At 46.3% G+C, this 11,074-nt stretch overlaps 2 protein-coding genes across 2 annotated transcripts; both read left to right on the top strand.

Annotated features, from left to right (window-relative positions):
• The first annotated feature begins 357 nt into the window (after positions 1–357).
• LOC127296508 (uncharacterized) lies at positions 358–8,139 on the top strand. The gene is made up of 11 exons (XM_051326610.2): positions 358–561; positions 1,446–1,516; positions 2,330–3,534; positions 3,952–4,131; positions 4,624–4,803; positions 5,218–5,278; positions 5,809–6,030; positions 6,243–6,364; positions 6,634–6,885; positions 6,990–7,348; positions 7,467–8,139. Exons 1-11 carry the CDS (start codon positions 448–450, stop codon positions 7,809–7,811), a joined length of 3,111 nt encoding a protein of 1,036 aa, XP_051182570.1. The 5' UTR covers positions 358–447; the 3' UTR covers positions 7,812–8,139.
• Positions 8,140–8,595: 456 nt separating this feature from the next.
• On the top strand, positions 8,596–9,798 carry LOC127347883 (uncharacterized). Its single transcript, XM_051374025.1, has one exon. The coding sequence runs from the start codon at positions 8,596–8,598 to the stop codon at positions 9,796–9,798; it is 1,203 nt and encodes a 400-aa protein (XP_051229985.1).
• Positions 9,799–11,074: the final 1,276 nt, after the last annotated feature.

Here is an 11,074-nt window from a genome sequence, read left to right as displayed (position 1 = left end):
TAAGCCGGACCCAGCCGTCACACCAAGTACCCAGCCGTCGCATACTCGCTAGCCCAGAACCGTCCGATCCGCCCACGCGTCCCGCCGGATGCGGCCTGGCGAACATGGCATCTGCCAGCCAGTTCACGCCGCTGCGGGCCCCACTCCCCGTTCCAGGAGCGTCGAGCGTACAACTAACGCGACCCACCGCGCCTCGTACGCCGCCGCCGTCGTCTGACAATGACACCGCGGGCCCACCAACATTGGTCCCACCCGTCATCGACCCGCCAGACCGTTCGAGAGGAAAGCGGGTCGGTCCCCTTTCCGTAAACGGGTGTGGCGACGGGCGTCACGCAATGGCCAGGGACCCCTCAACATTTCCGCAACCGTCTCTCACAGCAACAACCCAGAGCTCTACTCCATTCACTCTCTCTCTGCGGCGATCGAGAGGGAGGGCGGCGGGATCCAATGGCGCAGGCGGCGATGCCCCCGGAGCCCAAGCTGCCCAACCCCTGCGCCGCTTTCCGGCCACCCCCGCCGCCGCCGCCGCTCGCCCGCCCCGGCGCCCCCGCGCGGCCCAAGGTGATCCATCGATCAACCCCGGCTTTCTCCGCCCCCTTTTCTTTGGACGCATCCTCTTCCCCCCACCCCCTGCCTTCTTCCTCGACCGTCGCCGCGCGCCGCGAGGAGGCTCCGTTGGTTAGGGCTTTCCGCCCGCGTACGGCCAGGAATGGAAGAAAGGGGTTTTCTGTTCATGGAAGGAAGGGCTTCCCTGGGCTGGGGTTTTTTGCTGCCCCTACTACGTACGTGTGCGGCGTCGCCTGCGCTCGAATCGATCGTCTCGCTACCCCCAATCTATACCGGAGAGCTTCCTGCTTTCTCGGGGGTTTTCTTGTCCGTACGTACACCGGTGCTTGACGATTTGGTGTTGTAGCCTAGCCAGAAAAGAAACGGCTTCTCCATGGAACATTGTTCCCCGGCCCTGTGTTCTTTCCCTCCATCCCGAGGTTAATTTCACCATCTACTACTACTTCACTGCGCTTGTCATCTGCCCTGTTCTGAACTAAATATTGTACTGTGGGTGGAGTAGCATTTAGCTCTGCAGTCTGCACTACCTATCTTGCCGGGGGGTGCTACTGCATTACTGCTACCTTCATCTCTTGCTGCAGTACTGCACTTGGTATCTTTCTTTGGTTAATTTGTTACTACCTGTTATACATTGTACTACTTTGGGTAGGCTAGCATTTACTTCTGCACTAGCTTATATTGTACTTTGGGTAGAGTAGCATTTACTTCTGCACTGGATATGTTGTACTCTGGATATACAACTGCGTACATTACCAACTTTCTCACTTGCGTTAGGATTGGCATGCTTATACCATGCATGACTTTTCCCGGCTCCTAATGATATACAGAGAAGAACCAGGAATCATGCAACATTCATTTGTTTCTTTTCGCTCTTGCAGGATGCACCTTGTGCAACCCCTGCTGGCGACAAAGGCCGTCCAGGGCAGTGCAACAAAGCACCAGATAACGTGTAAGTATGAGTTATACAAGGAAAACATGTCTTATGTTTTCCTTTTTCAAGGCATACTCATTTAGCTTCTTCTTTACCTTGCTCCCTTTGCTTGGAAGAACATACTAATTTCTACTTGCTTAACTTACAAGTTGCTTCACCGGAAATTGACTGTGTTAACAACAGTTCTGTCATGGAGCTGATGAATCAGCTTATTGAGCTTACATCAGGGATTTCGGTACACAAAAACCTTGGTCATGATCTAGATATGAGCTCAAGTGTTCAGTCCTGAAATGCTGGGCCGAGTGTTGATACTATCATCTCTTTTGTTTGCATGTTAATCTGTGCTTCATTTATGGTTCCTCTATCGTCGGGTTTATCGTCCAGCATGGTAAATGGTGTTATCTTTCAAAACCATGACATGGTCATGATCTATTTGATTCATACATGCTTGAGCCGGATTATTGTGTGCTCAGCCTCAAACAACAACGTTTTACCAGGGTTAATCTTTACCATGTATCTTCGAGTCCTGAATCTTGTCAGAAGGCACTAGATTTTGGCAAAACATCCGTCACCTTAACACTAAAGTACTCGAATAAATACCTTGAGGTTATATAACATCTGGACTAGGCAATGTGGAATTATTTAGGGTATGATATGTAATTTTTTTTATGGGAAGCTACACTTTTTTTTGTTTAGGTTCTTGACATACTAGCAAGCCATTCATGTTATCTGGATTGCACTTAAATAGCATTCTTGTCTTCTCCATTGCAATGTTTTTTTTCTAGATGTATTTATTATAAAATTTATCGTAACTTCCTCTCTGTTTTACAGCGTGCAGAAGCCTTCTGGCGGGACATATTCAAGACCTGAAGCAAGAGTAAAGCTGATTCCTGCAGAAGAGATCACATATGTACGGCATGGAAAAACTTATGCTAGAAATGTTGGTTCAGATAAATTGGAGAAAAGACACCGCAGACGGAGTGTCACTCCTCCTCCCAGTTCACGTATAGTTTCCCTTGCGAGGTTGACACCGCTTCCTCACAAGGCCACAGCGCCGCTTCCACCTCACAAGCCGACGTCGCCACTTTCTCACAAGCCAACGTCGCCACTTGCTCACAAGCCGACGTCGCCATTTGCTCACAAGCCGACGTCGCCACTTGCTCACAAACCGACGTCACCACTTGCTCACAAGCCAACGTCGCCACTTGCTCACAAGCCGATGTCGCCACTTTCTCACAAGCCGACGTCGCCACTTGCTCACAAGCCGACGTCGCCACTTGCTCACAAGCCAACGTCGCCACTTGCTCACAACCCGACGTCGCCATTTGCTCACAAGCCGACGTCGCCACTTGCTCACAAGCCGACGTCGCCACTTGCTCACAAGCCTACGGCACCACCCCCACCTGTTGCCTCATGTATTTCTGTTAAGAGATCTGAGACAGCTGAAAACAACAGGCAAGTTGTTTCTCTCAAACGGACATCACCATTCTGCAAGGTTGTCCAGAGAGGTGCAGTTCCACCAGCTGTTTTGCGAAAAGAGTCAGAGATGAATCCCATCTCTCCTAGTTCTGTGCATGTGCTTCCTGCACATTCAACTAAGGTTGCTCTTGCTACAAAGGCAGAACCTTCTCCTAAGAGTGTCAGCACAGTTGATAACTTGTACTCTACAAGCAATCAGGCCACACTTGAATGTCAACGTCCAAAACGCAGTGCAGATCCTATCGTGGAAAAAGAACTTAATGTGAAACTTTCATTGCTGAGCCCAACATCTGTGCTTAGTATAAGTTCCAATGAGGTATGCCCAGATGCTAGATCAAGGCCTTCGTCCAGACCAAGTTTGTTTGATGGAAAATGCAAGCTGGCCTCACTGCAGCCTGAGACGAGCATGCCTCGAGCAAAATGCCCAGATTACACAACTCAAGCCACATGTGTTGAACAGTCTAATGATTTTGAAGCTGCTCCTTCCACTAAGGGTCATATCAGGGATGAACCACAAACAAACAAGGAAGCATATATTACCTGTAACATGTCTTCAGGTACAGTGAGGATCCTGATGGTAACCTTTTTATGTTTTTAATCTGAAAATCTAAGAAATACCATGATATTTGCACCTAGCTCCAATATTTGGATTTCTTATTTTCGGACTAACTTTGTCTACTATGTCGAGTATCCATTCAGTCTTCATGAAAGGATACAAGAGCATTGCTTACTGTATTGCCCCAAACATTAGATCCAATGAAATAGAAGAATCATATAGGAAAAACAAACTGTTAACCCTTTAGAATCTGTACATACCTTTCCATATGTGTATGGAGCTGTTTTATAGTTCAGTGCATGTATATGTAAGGACAAATTTTGTAACACAAAATAACTGAATGATACTCTTCTGTCTATTGCTGAAATAGTTCTTTTGGAAAATTCTTCGTTATGACGTTTGATATTTTGGGAAACAGATGCCCCAGAAGTTTTACATAACAAACTGTACAAGAAACCAGATCAGTCAAAATCCACAACTCAAGCCCCACGTGTTGGACTGTCCAACGATTTTGAAGCTGGTCCATCCTCTAAGATCCATATCAAGAATGAGCCAGAAATAAATAATGAAGAATCACTTAGTTGTAACCTGTCTACAGGTACACACGGGTTTCTGATTTTTTCATCTACGTCTAAAATAAATACCATGCATGATATCTGCACCTAGTTCCAATATTTGAACTTCTGTTTTCAGACTTCTTTTGTTTACTATGTTGAGTATCTCTACATTCCTCATAAGAGTATTTTCCCTGAACATTAGATCCAAGAAAAATGTAGTATCCATCCGGTCTCTTTTAATTGACTCGGATTTAGTACAACTTTGTAGATTATGGTCGTTACTTACAACTTTGTACTAAATTTGAGTCAATTAAAAAGGACCGGAGGGAGTAGATAGGAAACCCAACCTTTTATCCCTTTAAGACTTTTACGTATGTTTCCAATTTTTTGGAGTTTTTTTTTGTAGTTCAGTGCATAAATTTGCAAGGACAGAATATCATAACACAAAATAATTACATGAGTCTTTCTTTATCTATTGCTGAGATAGTTCTTTTGGAAAATTCGTTATTGTGACATTTGGTGTCTGGAACCAGGTGCCCAAGCAATGGTACATACAGAACTGTACAATAAGCCATACCAACCAGAATCCACAACTGCAGGCCCATATGTTGAATTGTCTAATGATTTGGATGCTGTTCCTTCGACTAAATGCCATATCAGGAATGAGCGACAAACAAACCAGGAAGGATCAAATAGCTGTGACATGCCTTCAGGTACAGTGACGATCCTGACAGTAATATTTTTTCTATTTTTTTCAATGTATCTAAAATAATTGGCATGCATGATATTTGGTGCACTTAATTCCAATACTTTGGGTTTTCCTTTTTTGACTTTTTTACTATGTTAAATATCCCTTCTGTCCTCATGAAAGGACCAAAGAGTATCGATTGCTTTTCGCCCTCAACGTTAGATCCAGGAAAACAGAGGAGTCAAATATGAGAGCCCAACTTTTAGACTTTTTAGATTTGTACATCATGTTTCCCATACTTCTGTAGTATTGTTTAAAAGTTCAGTGCATGTCTTTAGAAGGATAGGATCAATGACACAACTGTATGTTCTTTTTGTCTCTTGCTGAAATATTTCTTGTACAAATTCGTCGTTAATGACATTTGGTATTTGGGAAACAGGCGCCTCACTAATTTTACATACAGAACCGCGCAAGACATGCCGACCAGACGCCTGCTGGAAGTAAGTACTTCAGTTTCTTGGAATTTAATTATCAGAATTGGTGGAATTTGTTTGCTGCATGAGTGTATTGATGTGAAAATTTTACCTGTCAAATTGAATGAAATTTTGTTTGGGACTGCTCAAGCGCAAAACTCAGTAACACCAGAAGTTTACCTGCCCAAGAGGAAACACAAAAGGGTGAAACACAACCCATGTGTGTGTGGCTTGAAACTTCTATACCATTTATACTGGACCTGCTATAAGCCTTTGAATCTTGTCTGATAGCCAGGTGATGACGGTTTATGTCTATACTGTTTATAATGAACCATTTATACTGTAGTTAATTAGCTGTATAGGCATCAATAAATTATGTCATCAGCTATATTATAGAAGAATGTTCATGTGCCAAGTGATACCGGTTTAAGCTTATTGAGATCGTCTGTGATTTCAAGGGGTTGAACTTCTAATCTAGTGCTGAATTAAGCCACAAGACGACCCTGTGGGGTTTTCACTTTAAGCTGAACACTCAGATTTGTATCTATTCTCTTTAGGGGCAAATTTGAAGTAACAGGAGAGCTAACGCACACTTGTGATGAGCTTGAAGCTCATTTCCCTCATGAAATTTTTATCAAAGTTTACGAAGCTTCAAAACAAATGCCTGAAGTCTTGAAGCTAGAGGCTCTACCTCTTTCTCATCTCTTGCCAAAAAAATTCAAGATGGAACCCCCTGATGCACATGATATTGGACTGTGCTTCATAAGCTCTCATCAAAGGTACACTCATCATCTTAGCTTCCACTTACATTAAATAAGCATCAGCAATGATAGACTAACTTGCAGCTATGCCAGATACCATATAAAAAGTCCCCACTTCTATTCCATACAACTAAATTCATGCAGCGGGAGACCTTTGGAGAATATCTAGAATTGTGTTCACAAGTATGAGCTAGCGTTATATAAGCCCATGTTTTCTATATTTATTGCAGGCCAAATAGAAACTTTGACCATCTCCTGGAGAAGATTTCTTCACATACTGGCTTGCGGGCTAACATCGGCATCACAGAGTTGCTAATATTTTCGTCCAAGTTGCTTACGGAAGATGATCAAAGTATGTCCACATGACTCTTACTAAGTGTTTTGGAAAAGGGTGAACCCCACACCACGGTTTTTTGGGTTAAAATCCACAGATAAATTCTACCACAGCTATTGCTGCTGTGTGGAAGATTTTAATTTGTAATGTTATGCTTGAAACTGCTTTATTTCATTTTCTTTCTGTGATCCGGATGTTTTGATAAGCTAGGAAATACCTACTAAATGATTTCTGGAATGTTTGAAAAACTAGTATGCATGATCTAACTATTGAGTTTGTTGTAACAGCAAAAGACGGAAAACTTTACTTTTGTGGAATTTTCCGGAAGCATTTCAGAAAGAAGCAGCACCCAGCCAATAATGATACAGAGAAGGTGGAATGTAAGAAAAGTGGCATCATACTGGATTCAACTGGGGAGGAAGAGACAAGTGGGATTAACAAATGTATGCCCATGGTTAAAGCGCCTGATGCAAATGCTACCAGTAACGCAGCTCCCGCTGTTTCTTTCTTCACTGGGTCTTGCAGTCCTGTCTCGGCAGGTAAAAACTTTTTTCGATTTTGTACATCTTGTTATCCAAGCAGTGCAGCTCCCATACTTTTGTTGATTCGTGCTTTTTCACTGCATTTTCCTTGAATTATATAGGTTCTCCTTGTAAATCTGCTGCGAGAACTGCTGCTTGCGGAGGCCTTACGTTGGACTCGCCTCCAGGATTTCCTCTTGATGGCCCCCCTCCTGGGTTTACATCAGCACACCGCATGCTTCGTAGAGGGGAAACCGCAGAATCGCAGATCGACTCTTGCAGCCTTATTTTGGATGATGTTCCTCCTGGGTTCACATCAGCACACCGCGGGTTACATTCCACTCTTTTCTCTGAGAAGTCTGCAATCAAATTCTCTCTGAATGTTACAAGGACTATTCAAACGCCGCCTGGGTTACCGGCATTCTCTAAGGCTAAGGATAAAATGACAGCGACTGGAAACATACATGTAAAGCATGATAAGGTGCAGCAATGTTCCATTTCTTACTGCTTAGTTGTGCCTTAGTTATTCAAATAAAGTGCTTTTTTTCTTTGTTATGGCTTTCCTGTTAGTAAGAAGAAACTCATCTGTACCTGTGCAGGTTGACGTGCAAGTGGATGACGATTCCGAGGAGCGGCAGTTTCCGAAAATCAAGCGGCTCTCGGATATCCTGGGTTCCTCTTCTGCCTCCTCGAGCAACAACGACAGTATCTTGTCCAGACCTAGTAACTGCTCTGAAGTTTGCAGATCTGCTGCAGCTGTGCCAAGAGCGAGCAAGTTTCAAGAGGCGGGGCCTCCTGAGGTACAAAAACATTGCAGGAAGAGAGGCCAGCTGGAACTATTCGAGCCTTCTGGTGCTGAGGCGACCAAAAGGCTCAGGGTGAACGGACGCATCGCGCTGAACGGATCCGTGGACCGTCGTGTCCTCAATGGTGGCAAAAGATGATATGCAGCTACGCCTCCTCTTCAGGCCATGTGGCTAACGCATTTTCAGGTGGTATCGGTGGAACTGCTACTTCCAGACAGCGAGTAGTTTTATGTGTGTAGGTCGGTCTGGACAGCCAGTATTTTGGGTAGGGAACTGAAGCCTATTAGGTAGTGAATATGTCTAATGTTATGTCGAAATAAGTACTACCTCCGGCTCAGGCTGGAGAAGTATCGTTGTTGTTTTTGTAAAGTGTCAAGTTTACGTGGTGCAAACTGCTGTTAACACGATGTCAGACCGTCTGTGGTGCATGTATGTCTGAACTTTAACGACATCTGGTATATCCTCAGCAAGGTGTGCGCATGACAGGCCCAAGCCTGACAGCTAACGCTAACTGAAAAACAGATTCACAGTAGAACGAGATTCCATCAATTCAGACTCGTCCACGCGCAAGGCTAAAGTAGATCGAAACGTTGCTGGCAAGTCAGCCACCAGAAGAGAAGCACGGCTCGGATTCAAAACATGGAAACAACTGGGAGCATCAGTAGACATATTAACATATGGAAACAACTGGGAGCATCAGTAGACATATTTTGTGTAGGCACAGAACATGGAAAGCCACCGTATTGAATTGGAAACCGATTCCAAACCCAAACCCAAACCCTCCGCCAATATTACGCGTCATTTCGATTATAAGTAGCTGAGTCCCACTCCCTCTCCCGCCATCCAACCTAGCTTTCTCTCTCTCCCTCCCTCCCGCCATCCAAACCCCTCTACTTCCGCAGACCAGCTCCACGTCCGATCCATGGAGACGGATGGGATCGACGACTTCTACAAGCACCACCACTTCAAGCCTTCCAAGGAGGAGGCCGTCACCTACTTCCTGCCGCGCCTCCTCGCCGGCACGCCGCTGCCGCACGGCGCCGACAGCCTCATCCGCCACGCCGACGTCTACGCCTGCGAGCCCAGGGACCTTGCCGCCCAGTTCGCGCCCGTGCCTAACGCCGCCAGCACCGGCGACCGCTTCTTCTTCACGACCTGCAGGCGCAAGAGCGGGAACGACGCCCGGGTCCTGCGCCGCGCCGGGGCCGGCACCTGGGCCGTCCAGACCACCGAGGACGTCTACCACGAGGGGGCCAAGGTCGGCGAGGCCAAGCACCTGTCGTTCAAGAAAGGGAAGACCACCACCGGATGGGTCATGAAGGAGTACCGCTGCCTGCGTCCCGAGGCCGTCGTCGCCGACGGGGAGATGGTGCTCTGCAAGATCCATCTCGCTCAGCACGCGCCCGCCGCCGCCCGCCAAGAATCCGACGCGTACAAGTTGCTTCCTCAAGAACCAGCACAGCCTGCACCCGCGCAGCAATCGCACAAGAGGCCAGCGCCTGCTGCTGCCTCCGTCGCCGCCGCCGATCCGCCCTGCTTCAAGAAGATGAGGATGGCAGCCTCCGCCCCGGAGCCTGCCGCGAGCGCGCACATACCAGCACCCGTGGAGATGGAGTTCGAGGATTGTCCACTGTGGTTCACGTCCGCCGCACCCGTTTCATCGCCGGCTGCGTCCATGGAGGTGCCCCACGCGGCTGAAGCTGACGGCGACACAGGCCGGTTTTCTTGCACCATGGAAGAGCTTCTGGGGGCACAGGAACAACATGAGCAAACTCTCCCCGTGTCCGTGGAAGATGAGGACTTCGACTGGGACTCACTACACAGGGAATCAGAAGTGCACCTGCTGCTCAAGCCTTGGGATGATGATGACGGCTGGGAATCACCGGCACAAGAGGAGCAAACTCCCCCGATCGAGGCGGAGAAGAACAACATCCAACAGGTCGACACACACCAGCCTGCGCCATCAGCTAGCTGGGAGCTTCCAGAGGACCTGCGAAACCTCTTGGCTGATCACGACGATCAAGAAGCACTGCTCTACATGGGGTGCAGCTACAACACCGTAGCGGCGGCCTGCCTTCACGCTCCATCGCTTCAGGGATTCTTCTCGTTTGGAGCTGTCAATTAGATGCGGTCTTTGGTAGAATTCTTAGCTTAGTCTGCTGTATTCGAGGATACTGACCAGTGCTATATTAATTTGTCTTGTATGGTCGTTACTTACAGAGATGTAGTTCGCTCGTTCAAACTAAAATTGTTGTTCTTCGTAGCTCATCTGATCAAGGTTATGAAACTTCTGTCCGTGTCCACTGTCTTTTATTTACAAGTTTTGCTGTATCCTGATTGAGCATTCATGATGCAACCCGCAAAAAAAATGAAAAAACAGCAAGCGTGATGCAGTTCTCGATTCGAACTTGCCAATGGATTCACAAGTCTAAGTCCTTTACAATGGAGCTGCCAAATTGTGAAACCTGAGGAAACTAGGACTAGAAAAACTCAACAACTCAGCAATGCGTTTGAATTTCACAGTAGTGTGGAGTCGCTTTGCAGGAGAACATCAGTTAGCTAGGCCACATGAATATTTTTTAGTTTTTTGTTTCCTTCTCTCTGCAACTCTTGGTTTTGCCATCTGCTGGTGCTTTCTTTGCTCTTCTTTAACAGTTCGGTCCTGACAGTGTACATCGCTTCGTCATACAACGGCCATGTCGAACAGATACTGCCATCTACAGTTATTTCCTCCTACTTTGTCTTCTCATCCAATGGACCGTGAAGCCAATGTGCCTTCCAAAAAATCGAATGCGAGACAAGCCGTTCTGTTGAGTAACCTTCCAGTTTCAGCTGTGATAAATAATTTAGGTAAATGAGCCATGAACTCGCTAGGAAAAGAATGGACACAGTAAAACTATCTGCAAAAACAGTGGATCAAAAGATTATGACGAAAATTACTTTGAGGACTACTTTTTCAACATGGAAGCCCCATGTCCTACAAACCTGCATAAGGTCGCCCTTTGATGCACCAAGGCTAAACAAAAGTTATAGGATGACACACGGGCATCAAATGAGTTAATTACAAAAACCCACCACAATTGTGGCTAGGTTATCAAAAAGCCACCATCTTTTAATTTTTGACAAAAAAACCATGGTTCAGAATAATAACGTGATTTACCAGCACCAATATGTAGTAAGAGCCACTCTAAATGACTTAACCGAGATTATGATGTGTGAGGCCCATTGCCAGGCTGATGTGTCGATAGACAACATTCAAAGAGAGGGATGGCGAGCGATACTAAATTATCTGGGTTTTTTTGTAAGTTTCCCCTCCACCCTGTATCTCTATCTTCTCTCTCCCTTTCTTCTCAACAGTCATGTGCTCCGTCGCCGACCATCCTCCGCCGCGCTCGCTGGGG

This window comes from Lolium perenne, chromosome 4 (genome assembly GCF_019359855.2).
Source record: "Lolium perenne isolate Kyuss_39 chromosome 4, Kyuss_2.0, whole genome shotgun sequence".
In the NCBI taxonomy this organism is placed as follows: Eukaryota; Viridiplantae; Streptophyta; class Magnoliopsida; order Poales; family Poaceae; genus Lolium; species Lolium perenne.
The sequence above is the reverse complement of the archived record's forward strand: the minus strand, read 5'-3'. Positions and strand labels throughout refer to the sequence as shown.